The sequence below is a fragment of the Phodopus roborovskii genome, unplaced genomic scaffold, assembly GCF_943737965.1.
Source record: "Phodopus roborovskii unplaced genomic scaffold, PHOROB, whole genome shotgun sequence".
NCBI lineage: Eukaryota > Metazoa > Chordata > Mammalia > Rodentia > Cricetidae > Phodopus > Phodopus roborovskii.
In genome coordinates this window covers 3,536,255-3,554,032 of record NW_026125554.1, presented here as the reverse complement: position 1 = coordinate 3,554,032, position 17,778 = coordinate 3,536,255, and the positions used below count along the sequence as shown (strand labels likewise).

The following is a 17,778-nucleotide window of genomic DNA, read 5'->3' as shown; positions in this document are numbered from 1 at the left end:
GGAGGGAGACTTGAGATTTTATAAGTCATTCAGGGAGAACCAAGGATACGGCTTTCGTGTAGCCAGAAGCTGGGAAGGATTTTCTGTGATGTAGTTGCCTTTGAGGCATCTATGCTTCTGGAGGTAACCCTTTGTCTACACCCTGGAAGTAGTGTCAACACACTCACTAGGTCACTATGCTAGGCTTGTGCAGATTCTTTCGTCTATCTTTGGTACCCTACCTGGGGTGAATCTTCCCCAGAAAAGTCTCAAAACAACCACCCATTCCCTCAATACCTTTGTCCTCAAGGATGCATAGCAGTTAGGGCTACTCTAATACAGTGTCCTGTAGGTTATAGTTCCAGCTGTTTGGAAGGCTGAGACAGAGATCCCTTGAACACTAGGAGTTTAGGTTCACTAGAGAAATAAACCCCACTTAAAGGCAGGCTTCAGGCTCCTCAGAAAAATGGTTGCCACCAAAGGAACTCAACAACATCTTTGAAGGTTCTTTGTCTCATAATGTTAAGTCAGGCCATTTTCCCCCTTATAGGTCCTTTGCATATACATTAGGGCTTCCAGGTTTGTGTTTTTATGGGATTCCTCTCTCTCTCTCTCTCTCTCTCTCTCTCTCTCTCTCTCTTCCTCTCTCTCTCCCTCTCTCTCCCCCCCTTCTCTCTCTGTATGTACTAGTGAGTCTCTGTGTCTGTATGTGTCTTTTTGTGCAATTTCTTTGACTCTTTTTCTTATTTGGTTGTTTGCCCTATCCCAATTTGATTTTGTTTTGTCTTATTTTCCTTTATTTTTATTGTATTATTATATTTCTGTTTGTTTTCTAATGAGAGATAGAAAGGATGTGGAACTAGATGGGAGGGAAAATAGGGAGAAGTAGAAGGAAGGGAAACCATAAAAAGAATATATTATGTGAAAAAAAAATCTATTGTCAATAAGAGATAAAAGAAAAAAAAACCTAAAGGTATGATAAATAAAATAAAATGAGGCAAAACCAAACCAAGGAGTAGAAATTTGAGAGAATGCAGGGCAGTGTATTGAGACTCCTATTCAAACAAACAAACAAATAAATAAAAGTCGATAGCAAATGCCAGGCTTGTTTGGTTTAATAAACCTAGAAATTCAGTTTTCACAGAAACACTGAAGAATCCCCAAATAAGAGAAATTTTGGGATTAGAACAGAGGTCAAGGCGATGGAAATGTACCTCAGTTTCAAAGATTTCCTGAGCGTGAGCCTGGCCCCCATCCTGCCCAGACAGTACCCTTCATCTCTATTATCTAAGGGGGGGTAGGTCCTGCTAGGTTGGAGCACAAGGCAGGGCCTGTGAATAGTCTGAGCAAGTCAGTGGTCTTGATCCAAGGACATTAGCTCCATTTCACTCCCAGACCCCAACTGCTGATGCCCGCTGTCCTCCAGTGCCTCTTGTTGTGTGCCTCGCGCACAGGCGATACTTTTGCTTATTTGGGGATCTGCAGAGGTAGGTAGGTGGGTGTAATGGTCCATCTGGGTGTAGGGGTTTACTGTGTGTTCAGCGGCTCCACCCGCAGCCACAGCCCGCCCTCTGCACGCAGAATCAACTCTGGCTGCCTTCGAGGCTCCTTGTCATCGGGCAGGATGCGGAAGCGCAGCAGTGTCAGCGCCAGGGCCACCTTCATCTCACTGATGGCAAAAGTCTGTCCTATGCAGTTCCTGTGAAAGGGCAGGGTGGGGACTGTGACTGTGTCCTGGATCCCATTCAGGTCCTACCTATCACTGAATCCTGGCCTAGGTACCTTCCCACCTGGTCAGCTAGCTGAAGGAGCACCCAAGAGGAACTAACTTAATTGGGACCCGTCGTTTACATCCACATTCTTTATCTCGTGAACCTCACTAGACCTCACAGCCCAACTGAAACAATCATGATTGTGGTTCTGAGACTTCCCCAACCTCAGTACTGCACATCTTTACTTAACCTGCAAAGATGCAGGAACAAGACCTAGACCCTGATTTGTCCCAACTTTCCACCTTCTCCATCTTCCCCAAAGCTGTGAACCATCACCTCAAGCCCTCTGGCCTCACCTGGGCCCAGCAGAGAAGGGAATAAAAGCCAGAGGTGACCTGTCCTTGATGTTCTCTGGATCAAAGCGGTAGGGGTCATAGACCTGAAAGATACAATGAGCCGAATCTCCCAGCACAGCCAGAGAAAGGGGGCTGTGTGCGGTAGGGAAGGGAAGGACTGATTTCCATAGCTTAAACCTGCTCCTTCTGCTGGATCATTAAAGGAAAAAGAATGGGGGGATGGGGTGTTTACAGCACCTCAGGATCAGGCCACACAGTTGGGTTGTGATGAGTTGCGAAAATATTGATGATGCAGACGACACCTGTGGTAAAGTGGGGCCAGGAGGGTGAGCCTGCTGCTGAATAAACCTTGCTGTGTGCCCAAGACCCTCCTTCCCTGTCCCGTGGGCACCTTTAGGGATGACCCGTCCATCTGGGAGCCCAATATCTTGGGTGCAGCAGCGGGAGATCACTGTGACTGGAGGATGCAGCCGCAGACTCTCCTTGATGCACATGGTGAGGAAGGGCAGCTGGGCCAGGTCGTCCCTGAGGAACAGGCCACACAGTTATCCAGGAGCGAAACAGATCATCAGGCTCCATGTTGCCCACAGTATTAAAACATCCCCAGGGAAAAAAGTAGAAAAGTACTGGGGAGAATTTAGCCAGGTATCTTTAGAAGGTTTTTCTGAAGTAAACACATCCAAATGTCCACCATAAAAAGGAACTAAAAAATGGCTTAAAAGAGAATTTTTCTTGAGTAAAGGCAAAATCAAAATGAACTAAGTAAGGGATAGCAAAAACATAGTGTTTGCCTTTTTTTTTTTTAAAATCAACCTTCTATGTCTGTTTCTGCTGCCTCTTTGAGTTCCTCCCTTCCTCTGCTCCTCCCTTCCTTCTCCCCCTTTCTTTCCCTCCCCCCTCAAATCCTTCTACCCTTCCTCCCTTCCCTCCACACTTCTTTTTGATCTCTAGTCCCACCCTGTTCCTTCACAGGCAAACCCTCCATGCTCCCTTCCTATCTTCCCTTCCTTCCTCCTCCTTCCTCTTCTTTTGTTCCTCTTCTTTTTTCTCCTGCCCCTCTTCCCTGTGCTCATCCTAACCCTCCTTCTTTCTCTTACACCCTCCCCTGCTTTTATCCCACACCTTATCTTCACCATTTCTCCTCTTTTCTAGTCCTCTCCTCTTTCCAATTCCCCTCCTTCTCAATGTGTAACAAATTTGTGCAAACTAAAAGATTCTGTCCCAGGGGGAGCTCCAAAAGACTCAGGATACGCAAAAACTTATAAGGCTCACAAGTCTTAGGAAATTCCTGAAACCTAAAAGATCCTCAAGGTTAAAGAAAGGGTAATAACTGTTGGGCAGAGACTGTCTAGGTGCTCCAGGATGCAGCCTTTTTGAGTCCTCATCCACATTAGGGTGTGATTTTCAGTGGTACAGCTGTAAATAATCCCTCATCCATACTGATGTGAGAAACTCTAATAAACTCACTGTTTCACTACATTGGCCTTCTATGCAATCATTTGTTTTGTCTGTTGTCCAGGAGGGCATTCATTCACATTTCCCCAACAAAAGTCACACAACACTCCATCTCTTGTCTCCATCCTTCTCCATCACCTCTACTCCTCCTCCCTCTTATTTATAGCCCTGTACCACAGTTCCAACCAGATACCTCCTAACCCTCATTCAGGATTCTAGATTAAATCCATCCTTTACCCCAGCCTGCTTCTCTTACTCTAAACCTCACACCTGTCAGTGTGTCCTAGAGGTGTCCTGATGCAAACCATTCTCCCTTCAGGCTTGGAGCTCCTGGCAGAACTTCCCCTCAGCTACATCATTAGCACAGGACAGCTCGTAAAACTCATGGGAAGGCATTGTAGGAGGATTTGCTGAATAGATGCACGAATGATGCAACAGATGGCACAGCACACTGACAATGACTTTTGCCACCATGTGTCATTTATGAATTTCTATTCTGGCAGGAAATAGGAAAGAGTAAACAGTCTTGGATGGAGGACATTGAAAATGTGTTATATGAGACAAAGAGCAAAGAAGAGGGAAAGTTTCTATACATTGAATAGCTGCAAAGTGACATCATCTGCCCTTACTATTGTATTGTTAGTAATTCTTTTGGAAGTGCAAGTCTTTCTGTCCAAAGCATAAAACCTCCTCTTTTTTAATGAGATTCTATTCTTACCAAGCAGCAATGGAAGAAGCAGCAAAAAGAGCCCCTCTGCCACCCAAGGAGTGGAGCCAGGAGAAGGAGCCAATAACACACCAGGACCTATGCTTACCACTCAATCGCCTGAGACTCGCGGTCCCTCAGCAGCTCCCGCACCTCCTGCCGGCAGCGCTCCTGGTATTCCGGATGCCTTGCCAGGTTGTACAGGGTCCAGGAGAGGCCACTGGCTGTGGTGTCATGACCTGAGGGGAATATGGGTGGGACTGGATCTCAGAGCTACTTCAGCACCACAAAGTGGGCAGCAGCCAGGCAGGGAGGACCCCAGGAAGGATAAGAAAATGGGAAGATGGATGATAGTGGGATTTCAGGGTCCATTCAACATGTCCTGCTTCCTCTGGCACACTCACCCTCAAACATGAAGGTGTCAGCCTCTGCTCTAATGTCCTCATCTGACAACTCCTTTCCATCTTCATCCTGGAGACAAGGCAAGACACCAGATCACAGCAGTTCTGAGTCTATGTCTAACCCGAGACAGTTCTCTTAGATCCATACACCAAGACCACTGCACCCCTGTATCTCTCTTGCTCATCATCACAGGACCCTACCCCAGGTATAGTTCTTGACTGCACTGCCTCCTGTTGTTTGTTTTTCCTGATTGGAGGAATTGCTGACTGATGGTATATCCCAATTTCTCTACAATGAGAGATTTCTAGCAGTGAAAGGAACGAGTAACTTTGCATGATGATTGCACGGAAGTATTCCTTTGAAACTGGAGACTCACCATTAATCTCAAGACTTCTCCTAGGAGGGATGTGGAACACTTTCTGTCAATTCTTCCATAAGTGTTTGATATGAATAGAGTCTACCTTGTAGGCAAGAATAATGCTGCACACTTTGAGACAGAAAGGGTTGGATTGACAGGAGAAACAGTGACAATAAGTCAAATGTGTGAATGCAAATGATTTCTCCTTACATATGACCAGTCTCTAGATTTCTCCTCCTCTTCCTCTTTTACCTTCAAACATTTTTCATGTTTCTATCCCCTGACTGTTTTATCCTGAACCCCAGTTCCTCCTGTACTCTCTTCTATTCTTGGGTGCTACATGAAGAAAATTTATCTTATCTCCTCTAGAGAACCATGGGCTTACATACCTATAAATTTTACCTGTGATTAGAGAAAATTTGCTTACATTCCAGAATAAAGTCCTCTCTCAAAGTATAACATTATATGTGGTGATATCTTGCTTATACAAATAAAGCGTGTCTGAAGACCAGAGACTGGAGCTTGCCACTAGCTAACCATAGAGGTCTGGAAGTCTATACAGACAGGCAGGTAGGAAGTGAGGTAGCTGAATGGAAACAGGATATAAGCAGGGAGAAACAGGAACTTGCTGTCTTGTCTGCTGGGATGCTAAGGTGTGGCTATGGTTTGCTCCTTCTCTCTGATCTCTCAGCATTTTCCTCTATATCTGACTCTGGATTTTTATTACTTAGACCAATTAAGAACTCCATTTATAATTATATGTTCATGAAAATGCTATAATAAAACAAGTTGGTTTGCACACTCAAACATTAATTTAAAATGTCCTCTCCTTTCATTTGTCTCTTATTCTCTTACTCTCCCAACATTACTTCTTCCATATACTCCCCTCTTTTCTTCTTATGTCCATATCACGCTACCCTTTCACCTCTTGCTTTCTAGCTCTCTCTCCTTTTCCATATGTCCATACTCCCTAGAACAAAGAAGACACGGAAATGTCAACTTTGCTGTGAAACTTGCAAGACTCATAATGTATGGGTCTTTGTATGAGTTCCATGACTTGGAAAATTGGAACAGGAAGATACATTCATTGGCAACACAGTGAGACTGATCTCTAAAATGCTTAACTAGACCTAAGTGATGTGGCATACATCTATAATTTCAGAATGTGCAAAGTGAGGGCAGGAAGAACATCATGAAATTGGTCAGCCAGGGCTGTTTATTGAGACTCTATCTAAAAATTACCCTCACAAACACAAAAATAGCTATTTGGTGAGTTAATAATTATTTTGAGATTGTGTTTCAGCACATATCTTTGGCTGGCCTGAAATTCAATATATAGACCAGGCTGGCCTCAACTCTTCCTGCCACTGCCTCTGGAGTGCTGGAATAAAAGATGTGCACATCACACTCATTGAATTAAGTTTAAACATCTCCATTGCACCTCTTGAGAACCAACCTTGGCCAGCAGCAGCACATCAATGAAGTCTAAAGTCTTGGACTTGGCCTTGGCCTTGAGGACATCATCACCATCCTTACTGGGGAGAGTACTCCGTCGATCCTGGATAACAGCATCCGTGAAGTTGTGCACCAGGTGGCAGGCCTTATGGAAGCGCATCCCATTAGGGGTGAGCTTATAAAGTGAGTCTATGTGCAGAAGCAGCTGCTGGTACCGTTTGGACACTAAAGCACTGAGTTCCAAGATGGCAGAAATATACTCACTGGGCTTCCTGCATGAGTAGAGCATGAAGAGAAGCATCACAACTCAACACAGCTGAGCCAAAGAAGTACCTCTCAGCAACAAGTGGAAATTACTTGCCAAGAGACTACTCAGTAGTCAGAAACAGAAGATCACATATATAGATACATGCCTGCCTTAGTCATGAGATTTGACTATAATGTCTCTTATCTCTCTGTGTCTCTTCCTCATGAGCTCAGTGTCTCAAGACATCTGGAGTGCAGACATCATGGCTCTCTTTTCTCTCTTACCCTAGATCTGACCCACCTGCTTCCCAAATCTTTCCACTAGTTAAGACCTAATTTTCCTCCAGTTACACAAACTCTTCTACAGGGTACCTGCATTCAGTGACAATTCAATCTTGTTTGTACAAGATAGTCAGTGTCTACAGACAGATCTCTGATACAATCATGTCTATTTACTGTGGTTTGGGGCTGTCTCCCAAACGTTCATCTCTGGGGTTATTAGAAAGTGGCAGAACCATTAAGAGATGGGGTTTAATAGAGGCTGGCTGGGCCGTTATAAGTGTGCCTTGGAGAGGATGTTAGGACCCTGGCCCTTTCCAGTCTCTCTTTACTTCTCAACTGCCATGAAGTAAATATTTTCCCTAACACCTGTTCCCACCAAAACAATGGAATCAAAGAACCATCAACAAAAGTCTATGAAACTATGAGCCACAATAAATCCATCTTCTAATTAAGTCAATACCCTCAAAAATGTTGGCACAGTAACAGAAGTGACTACAAGTACAAATACCCTTGGTAAAAACTATAAGAGAAAGTTCCTACCTTTGTTGGGCTTTCGTGCCCTTATGGTTTAGCCACTATGTTGGTGTATACTGACTGTCAAATTGACAAGATCTAGAATCACCTCGTAGAAAAATTTCTGAGCATATTTGTATTCTCTATATTGAGTTAATTAAAGAAATAATACCCACCTTAATAAGGGAACACTATGTCATGACTGGAGCTTTCAGATGACATAAAATGGAGAAAGCTAGCTAACATAACCACTCATTTCTCTCTGTTTCCTGACTGTGAATGTAATGTGACCATCAGTCTCACACTCCTACACCTGTGACTTCCCCACAATGATGGAATTCCCCTCAACTTTAACCCTCAACAAATCTTTCCTTCTTTACTTTTTGTTGTATCAATAAGAAACACAAGTAATATGTACATTGGTACCAGAAGTGGGGTCATAACTGATATAATCCTGAACATGTGGTTCTTAGGCCTTTGAAACTTGTTTGTAGAAGGAATGTAGAAGGATTTTAAATGCTGGACTAGAAAAGCTCTTAAATTCTGTAAAGAGAGCTTAAAAGGAAATTCTGATGGAAGTCTGGTAGACCAGAATATAAAAAAGAAATGCATACAATGGAGATATAGAACATGTGGGGTTGTTTCTGGGGGTGACTCTGTCAGGAGGATAGAGTCTATTCTTGCTACTTTTCTGGCAACAAATTTGGCTTCTTTCTACCTGTGTCCTAAGAGCTTGTGTGGGGCTGAATTAAAAGGTGCTAGACATTTAGCATGAGGAAAGTTTCAAGATAGCATAGCATTCAGGATATGGGATAGCTACTGCTTTCTGTCTTTTTCCTATATATAGTGAGAAGCAGGTTTCAGACTACACAAAAAAAGCAAAACTAGTTGAGAGTAAGCCTTCATTACTCTTTGCTTTCTGTCTGCAGTCATAGTGTAGCCAGCCTGCTGCACTACCTTCTTTGCCATGATGGAGTTTCCCTCTGTGAGCTGGAATAAACTCTTCTTAGAGTTTCTTTTGTCGGTTATTTTGTTGCAGCAATGAGGAAAGTACCTAATTCAGTAAGTGTCAACTTGCCAATCTCAGTCTAAGGTGCCTCCTCCATACCAGATTTATGCCTGCAACCCTTGGTCTTGTTCTAAATCACCTCCTCCAGGGAGCCCCCTCTTTTCCCACTGGTCAGCCACCACGCTTGCACCTTCTCTCTTAGGTCCATAGTCCAAGTTCTCCAACCAATGAGAGGAACTCACTCCTGGCAGTTGCTATCAAAGCTGAAGACGCATTTCTGCAAACTGTCCAAGGTCATCAGGCTGATGTTCTCAAACATGTCCAGACAGGCACTGCCACCTGAGGCCAGGCACTGCCACTTGGCCTTTACAGAAAAGAAACAGTATCATAACTGGGCCTCAGATCCTTGAAACTCTGCTCAAACACAGCCACAGGAATGGATACTCAAAAGCAGCCTCCCAGGTCTCTGCCCCAGACAGCTGACCACCAGAATAACCAGACTTGGGTGTGAATGAAACTATTATGTAGGAGATGAAGATCCAAGGCTAAAGATGAGGAGCCCCAAGTTTAAGCCTCATCTCTGACTCCCAAGTCCTATGCACCCTCAGTCAGCTCATTGCCCTTTGTCTCTCATGCCATGTCTTCAGCAACAAGTTGGTCTGATTGTGTCTGATAAACCATGATGGAGCCCATGTGCCACTATTTATAGATCACTTCCTATGTGAATATAATGGAACAAATTCCTTTATGCTTTAAACTTCAGATTCATCCTAATGAGGAAAAAGTAGCCTCTATCTCACAGGATTGTTAAAAATTAAATTTGCAGCATAAATTATGGAATTGGGTCATGACCCTCAGTTCCAAAACATGTTATGAGTGTAATTAATAATATTATTCATTACGTTGAGTGTCATAACTTGGGCTCAAAGCTATCTCTATGTTAAGTATGGCAGATGTCCATTGTTTTTTAAGCATTCTTATTAAGTATTCAAAGCATAAATCATCCCAATATTCTTTTCCTTTTTTTCTTTTTGGTTTTTCAAGACAGGGTTCCTCTGTGTAGCCCTAACTGTCTTGGAACTCACTCTGTAGACCAGGCTGGCATTGAACTCACAGAGATCCATCTGCCTCTGTCTCCCAAGTGCTGGGATTAAAGACATATGCCACCATTCCCCAGCTCATCTCAGTGTTCTTAACCTGGACTACTTCATAGGTACTTGCAGTGCAATGTGAGTTTTCAGCAATGTTCATTACAAAGTTGAGCCTTTGCTTTTGTGTTAGATTTATAACTTTGACTAGCATAATCTAGGAAAAAGGAAGGCACTATAACTTCAATGAAACCCAAGCTTCAAGTGACTTCCAGCTTCTTTCCTATGGAAATTTGTGTTATAGGAACAAGCCCAGGAGTCCAGTCTGTCCTGCTGAGACCACACTAAATTAGCTTGAAGTTGGTCAAGTTCCATTAGAGAACTATGCTGGTATCAGGCAAGCTGACCCACAGCTTTTTACATGCCACAAACGACCCAAACCCTTTCCAGAGGAACCAAGCCCCTGGCCCACACCCCTGTCAGCAACATCAGATGTCATTGTTTTCAAACCGACGTGTGTGGCAGTGCCTAGCTCCTTATCAGCAACTTCTATGTAATCCTCAAGTCTGCATTTAGTTTTCAGGGCAACCATCTGATAAGAGTAGAAACTAACTCTTTATCAACACTCACCATGTGGGAAGATATAGCTCTATAGTATCATCTTGAACACAAAATTGGGATGAAAATAATATAAAACATGGCTCCAGAATCACCCTTCAGAGCACAGACCAGATCTATCTGAAGCCAAGTCCCTTTCCCTGGCTTCTAGGCACTCACATGCATGATGTTGGTGCTGTCATTGAAAATCTTCACATAGGGCTTCAGGATGTTGAAATGGAAGGCGGGTGTCAGCATGCGACGGTGGCGGCTCCACTTGTCACCAGCACTCAGCAAAAGCCCATCCCCTGGTAGGGCAACATGGCAGCGAGCAATGGTGGCGTGTTCCCGCCACCCCTACCCCTAAGGATGTTCCGAGGCCTTTCATCTGTAGCTACTCACCCAGCCAGGGTTTCAGGAAAGTGTAGAAGACTACTTCCTTGAGGGCAACTGCAGCTGACATAAACAAGGATGATCAGAAGCCATGGAGGGGCTAGGAGATGAACTTGCAGAGAGTGTGAGGGCTTCCGCGAGGTGTGTGCATGTCTTCCCCAAACCCAGCATGACAAGGTTAGATAAAAGGACACAGGAAGCAGAGAGGAGGAGGAAACAGGATACATGATGAGATAGCATCAACTCACTTCACCATGCCTTCACTTGGCTTCAGCACAGTCTAACATGTCTGTCCTTCACTTGCAGCACAGCATTGTACAGACCTAGCATAGCTGTCCACCCCAGCATTCTGTGACATTTCCTGACATATATGGGGTAGTATGGGCTAAATGGCCTCATCTGCTGCAAAATGGACAGAAATGATCTGCTACATCTCAATGTGTTCCATAAGCAGGTCCTAGACAAGATTTTAGGTAGTCACAATAATCTCACAGATATTGATGGGTGTGGTCTAATTAGACATCAGACCTGCATCAAACAAGAGATCTCAGCCATATTTCTATTTCAGTGTGACTCTAGGTGACAAATGCCAAATAACCTCCCAAAACACCCTGATGTTTTCTGCGGGAGAAAAAGATAATTCTGAACAACTGCTCAGGCAAGAAAACGATGTTCTCCAAGCTCCGTGTAAGCCCTAGATAGGGCCATATTCATGACTATACTTGGTTCATACCCGGGGCATGAAACACTCCAACCAGCTTGTGTTTTGAAAGACTTAGTCCTCAGATGCTGCCTCTATTTTGGAAAGTTCTAGAAATCTTAGAAAGTGGAGCTTAACTGGAGAAAGGTCATTGGAGCAACCCCTTGGAAACATTGAATTGAGTTCCCTCTTCCCCTGTTTCCTTCCTCCAGGTTATGTGTCCACCTGTCTTTTGTCATGATGGACTCTAAACCACAAGCCAAAACCAATCTTTGCTCATTTAAGTTGTGCTAACAATAGCAACAAAAAGAACTGCTACACCAAGTGTGATCAGGAGATGGCCACAGCTGTCAAGTTTCATACTGAAATACAAGTCAGGTAGGGGAGTCACCAGAGCCCCATCTGCCTGCATCTGGTCATGTACCCCTACTGGAGGTAACACAGGAACCTTAGCAGTAGGCAAACAGGCTGGTGCAGCATCCACCTGGATGGGAAACAGGAGCCTCTCCGAGGCTGGGTGGAAGATTAGATAGCCATCAGCCAGGTCTCCACCCACCAGAGCACACATTCCCAGTGGTGCACACCATGCCATGGCTGCACAGCATTCCTTCCTCTTAGCTCTGAATGGAGATGAGAAGAAAGGGGCCTCCTGTTCTCTAGGCTTTATAAGAAAAGAACTACCAAGGTAGGAAGCCAGAGTGCCCTGAGAATCCTCTGTGTTGTGCTTCCTCTTGACAACTTCAGTGAAAAGTGGAGAAAGCCAAGAGAAAGAAGGACTGGGCTCCTTCAGGAATCGCACATAAGCATGACTGTGGAGACTAGATGCCCTCCGCCTCCCACAGCCACAGCACTACCAGCTTCCCTTGAGTACCTGAAGCACTGAGGACAGCTCGAATGATGTCAGGGTGGCACAGAGTGATGATGGGGAAGATGGGACCCATCCACGTCATGAAGCCCTGGGGGTAGGTGGCCACCAGCTTGGTAACCTCCTTCAGACCCTGCTCTGTGGGGGTGACCTATAAACAAGACGGGAGCAGTCACCTCCTAGGATGGTTTGCCAGGGGCCACATGTGCTATGCTTATGAGATGTTCTGGTAGCTGATACAATATGACTTCCGGATAGCTCTAGGATAGTGTTCCCAGAAGGCACTGGAGTTTGTATCAGTAGCCCCTGGCAGGATGACCCACCCTGCATGGGGTTGGGTGGCACCGCCCATCCCACTGAAGAACCACATAGAGCAGTGATCCTCAACCTTCCTAACACTGTGATCCTTTCATACAGTTCCTCATGTTGTGGTGACCACCAACCATAAAATTATTTTCGTTCCTACTTCATAACTATAATTTTGCTGCTGTTATGATTTATAATGTAAATATCTGATATGTATGGTATCTGAGGTGTGACCTCCCCAAAGGGGTCTTGACCCTTCAGGTTATGATCTGCATGTATAGAGCAATAGATAGAGGGAAAAAATTCACTCTCATTTCCAGACTGAGGCGCTCATCTACTTCTGCCCACAGACATCACAGTACAAGTCCTTGATCTTTGGACTCTAAGGGTCCCCCACACACAGGATGCCAAACTTTTGGTCTCAGATCGAATTAATTACAGCCTGCCTTTCTAGTCCTCCACTTTGCAGATGGCATATTGCAGCATGCTCAGAATCCATAATTATACAAGCCAGTGGCCATAACATGGTATACCCCTCATTCTACCCGCACTCTCATGTGGATATATACAGACATATGATACATATGGTGAGGCGTTATTTAGTGATATATACATACATAATGTGTTGTATAGAGCTTATATATCTATTATGCATATGTCTGTGTATCCGCTGTACATATACTTACATAACCATGTAAACAAAACCATCTGCTACATAATGCTATTCTTGTCACTGACACACTGCATATGTGTGTGACCCTGGTCCTTTAAGGCCACATTGGACCTGAAGTGTTCCTATGCATAGTATTTTGACATCATCCTTCAGATCGTGTCACTAACATATTTGTATGTTGTGAGCTTTGCTATTTACAAATGAGGCAACCGAGACTGAGTCACCAAAGAGGATAGACTTGGTCCAAGTCCAAGGAGCGGGGTCAAAAGAAAGCTTATGGAAGGAAGGGTCAGTGGACAGCTTTTATCCTGTTAGAGCAACAGGACTCACGGGTCCATCTTAAGGGAGAACTGAAGCTTTAAAACAAAAGAAAACAAAAGCGTGCTTCAGGAACAGGAGGCAGGAACACAGCCCATAGTTCTCTTGCTCCATGTGTGGTAGGAGAGAGATCCCAAAGATCGCCCCCGGAGAAACCCAGACACCCAGAGATGCACTGACAGAAGAAATGACCTTGGACTGGGCTTCTCAGAAGGCCTTAAGTCACCAGTAGTGGGAACACCAGGGGTCCTCGTTCCGTATGGTCCACCCTGGGAACCTCTCAGTGTCCACCAGTATAAGAAAGAGCAAGCAGAAGTGAATCCACAGATAATTAAGGGTGGAGGACAGAAATAAGAGCAGAGCTAGGGAAGGGTACAGAAGGACTTGGGGCTATGTCTCTCTGAACCCCATTCTTGGTGCATTCACTCCTCAACAGGAGACCCACAATCTTCTGTCACACTCACCATGCCCAGGTGACCCAAGAACCAACTCCGTTTGGGGGGCTGAGGGAAACCACAAAGATGGTGATACATGCGGTAGAAGGCATAGGTCCGAGCCAGGACACGGGCCAAGAGCCAGGAAGCAGCGATGAGCAGCACAAGCAGCCACAGAGAGGATGCCCCCAGGCTCCAGCCCAGGAAGGACAGATCCAACTGTGGCATCCTGTGGGGCGAATGGACAGAGAGTGAGATTTAGGACTGGGAAGAGGAATGGGATCCTTAGGGAGAGTGGACCGGGGTAGGGAGAGTGAAGGCTGGTGGGAGAAGGAGCGGGCCATGGGGAGGGCAGAGGCAGTAAGAAGATGAGACAGGAGTTCCCAAATATCTGAAACATAGTGAGGCTGCCAGGGGTTGTTACCTGTAAGTGAACGGGGTCGCTGTGGCTTTTTGGCTTCAGACAGCTGACTACCTGGAGATAAGTAGCCAGATCAGAGCTTTATATAAAACCCGATATAAAACGCTACAATTCTACCTCCCATAGCCTGGCGCCTCCTCTTAGGAACAGTGTGTTTCCCACAGTTCTCCCTCCTTTAGAGCAAGCTTCTTTGTTCCTGGCTTCTGCCCTGGAGGCGGTAAAGGGAGGCCAGGCTCAGCCAATCCTTCAATGGCTCATCTGCTTCCTCCCCTCCTGGGAAGATGGCCAAGATGAGGGGGGTTGGTTAGCAGACTACAGAGTGAAATCAATTCAAGCGCACACAGCAGGATGCCAGATTGTACCACATGAATAAATAAATAAATAAAAAGACTGGGAGACTGATATTGGGGTTCAAGCTTCAAGCTGAAGATCAGAAAAGCAATACAGCTGGTCACTAGCTCTTACCTCTACCTCAGCTTAGACTAAAGGGGTGATCCTCAAACTTCACAACTTCTCAGATTCACTCATACTGTTAATGCTCTCCTCAATGTGGCTAGAGACTCACTCTCAGACTGAATGCCTCTACCTTTTACACCCCTCAAATCCTGGGATTGAAGGCATGAACTCTGATTCACTTTCCAGTAGCTCAAAGGGTGGTCTTGGACTCAGAGATCCACCTGCCTTTTGCCTGAGTCCTGGGATTAAAGGTGCATACTACCACTGCCTGATCTCTATAGCTTGAGTCTAGCTTTGTTTTCTGTATCCTCAGGCACGCTTTAATAAATTATTATATATCTCCACACCAGATCCTTAGAACTTGACCCTTCCCACACTGGATGGGGGTGGGGGATTGATTATGGGATGAGCAAGATTCTGAGGTGAGCTAAGATGAGTTGAACCCCACATTTATAGTTGCTTCTACTTCTCCAAGAATAAGGTGTATCTTAGTAAAATAATTAACAAGAGTTCGAGTGCCAGGGGAATGGAGCCAGGCCAGGTCTGTCACAGACCATCTCCCAAGGTCCTCTGCCTGGACTGCACCGACAGCATGCACCATCTGGTTTTTTTTTATGCATACATAATTTTTATTAATTTGTTGAGAATTTTATACATGCATAAATGTACTTTGGTCAGATTCATCTGCTTCTTTTCCACTTAATTCCTTACAGATCAGCTCCCTACCCCCATCCCTCTTTTTTTCTTTAATAGCCTCCTGATTCAAATAGGTAGAAGGCCTACCAGGGGCAGAAGGCCTACCAGAAGGCCAGATCACCTGAAGAAAACTGTCTTTACCCATCAGCTGTCAATAACTCCTCAGTTAGGGCTTGGGGATCATGATGGCTTCCCCAGTGCTGGAATGTTGACAGCCTTGATCTTGAGCAGGTCTTGTGCAGGCAGCTGCAGTAGCTGTGTACTCATGAGTGCAGAAGTTCAGTCATGCCCCGAAGGCATTGCTTAGTCCTATCCTCCCAGACTTCTGACTCTTATAATCATTTCCCCCAACATCTGAAACTATCCTTGAATCTTGTGGGGTGTGGTTACAATATTGTTATCTGGTTTATTCTCTGGACTGTGATCAGCTGTGAGCCTCTACGTGACATGCTGTCTCCAGCACACACACATAAAAAAACTTCTCTGGTGAGGTCTTTCATGTCACAAAAATGGAAGGCTCCAGGATTGCCTCTGACTACCAGTGATGGAGTGTGGCAAAATTTAAATCCTACTGTTAAACAGCCCAGAGTCTGGAGAGAGACATGATCCTTTATCAGGAGCAAAGAATGCAGCCCGGTGATCAATTCCCCAGGTCAGATTCCAGGAATTAGTAGCCAAGTTAGAAGAACAATGCTTAGGTTGATCTGGATAGGGGAGGGGGCAGGTCTAGAGGAACCATGAGCAGATGGATCCATGCAGAGGAGTACCATGACATTGGTCAGAGGAGCCTTGGGGGTCAGAGGACAGCCTTGGGGGGGTCAGTCCTTCCATATTTTTTAGGGTCTCTTGTTGATTTCGCAGCTGTGTTCTCCAGGCTAAATGACTCACTATCTCCCAGGGATTCTCCCATCTGTACATCCCTTTCTACAAGAGTACTGACATTACAGATGTGTGTTATTGTGCCTGACTTTTTAATGGGTCCTGGGGACCTGAACCCAGGCCCTTATGTTTGCAAGCAAGTGTAATACCCTCTGGAGTTGCAGCAACAGTTTTTTTGGGTTTTTTCTTTCTTTGTTTCTTTTCTTTTTTTTTTTTTTTTTTGGCTTTTTTGTTTGTTTGCTTGGTTTTGTTGGTTTGTTTGCTAATGAAAGATTTAAAGGGCAGGGGAGAAGCATTACTGAAGATCTTGGAGAGCCCCTGAAGAGTCATCATATGAGAACAGAAAAATCCATCCCACCCTCCACCCCCTGCCAGGATGTAAGGCCTCATGCTACTTGCAGTTTGCTTTCTCTGGTGCTTGTGGTTCAAGATGTAAGCTCTCTGTTTTCTGCTCCAGCTGCCAAGTCCACTGGCTGCCTCCAGCTGCCATTATGGATTCTACCCCTCTGGAACCATAATCCAAAATAAACGCTCTGCTATGAGTTGCCTTAGCCATGCTGCTTTATCACAGCAACAGCAAAGTGATTAATAAACAGAAACTCAAGAACAAATAATAGACGTAAGCAGAAGATTAAGGATAATTTATTAGTTTCAAAGGCAATCCCCAGGGGCCTCCAGCTGTCAGTCTCAAAGCTGTGTTGAGGAGGAGACTGGAAAAGCAAATGTGCCATGAAGGTCAGCCACATGGTGGCAGGCTGGTACACAACAGAGGGGAACTTTAGAAAAGGAATAGAGAAGTCCAGAGCATTGGAGTTAAGAAGGCGTAGTCAGGCTCTCGCCAGTATCCACAAGAAAAAAATAAACTCAGAAAGGTGAGTTGAACCAACGAACCCCATGGAGGCTCCTGGCATTGTACTAGTGCCTGGGAGCTCAGGAAAGGAAAAGAACATTATCTTAAGGCAAGCCTACCTTCCTGTGACTGAGCCTCTAGCCAGATTCCTGCCACCCCCAGTTGGGTTAATCCTTAAAGAAAGAGACAAGACCATGTCTCCCCCCCAGAAGTAGATTTTGTTCTCGGTTGAGCCATCTCCTTGGCCCCTTTTCTTATGTGAAGTGTATCTAGCACTTCAAACAACATTTACTATTCTGTGCAACTATCATTCATATTTCACAAAGGAACCTTCCCATGGAATGCTTGACACACAGTAGGATTCTCTATCTGTGACTGTGAGAATCAGACAGCATTATGTGTGGGAACAGACTTGATGGCGCCTGTCAACACTGGCTGTGACTTGGGGCCACTTCTCTTCCACTCACTGGCTGCAGCTTTTTCATACTCATCACAAGAAATAGACAGTTGGTATGAATATTAACTAAGTTAATACTGAGTGAAGAATTAAAGCAACACTCCCCAATGGACAGCCAGCGCCAAGACTGGGTTTGCCGTCATGACTTTTGTGTTAGAATGAAGACATGGTT

General features: G+C 45.0%; 1 protein-coding gene across 1 annotated transcript; it reads right to left on the bottom strand.

Annotated features, from left to right (window-relative positions):
• Nucleotides 1–1,082: 1,082 nt before the first annotated feature.
• On the bottom strand, nt 1,083–14,422 carry LOC127216704 (cytochrome P450 4F4). The gene is made up of 13 exons (XM_051177522.1): nt 14,272–14,422; nt 13,878–14,076; nt 12,123–12,267; nt 10,561–10,614; nt 10,339–10,466; nt 8,716–8,837; nt 6,425–6,695; nt 4,613–4,679; nt 4,318–4,447; nt 2,439–2,572; nt 2,285–2,349; nt 2,048–2,130; nt 1,083–1,678 (listed from the first exon to the last, which is right to left on the bottom strand). The coding sequence occupies exons 2-13, from the start codon at nt 14,073–14,075 to the stop codon at nt 1,507–1,509; spliced, it is 1,569 nt and encodes a 522-aa protein (XP_051033479.1). The 5' UTR covers nt 14,076; nt 14,272–14,422; the 3' UTR covers nt 1,083–1,506.
• Between the last annotated feature and the right edge of the window lie 3,356 nt (nt 14,423–17,778).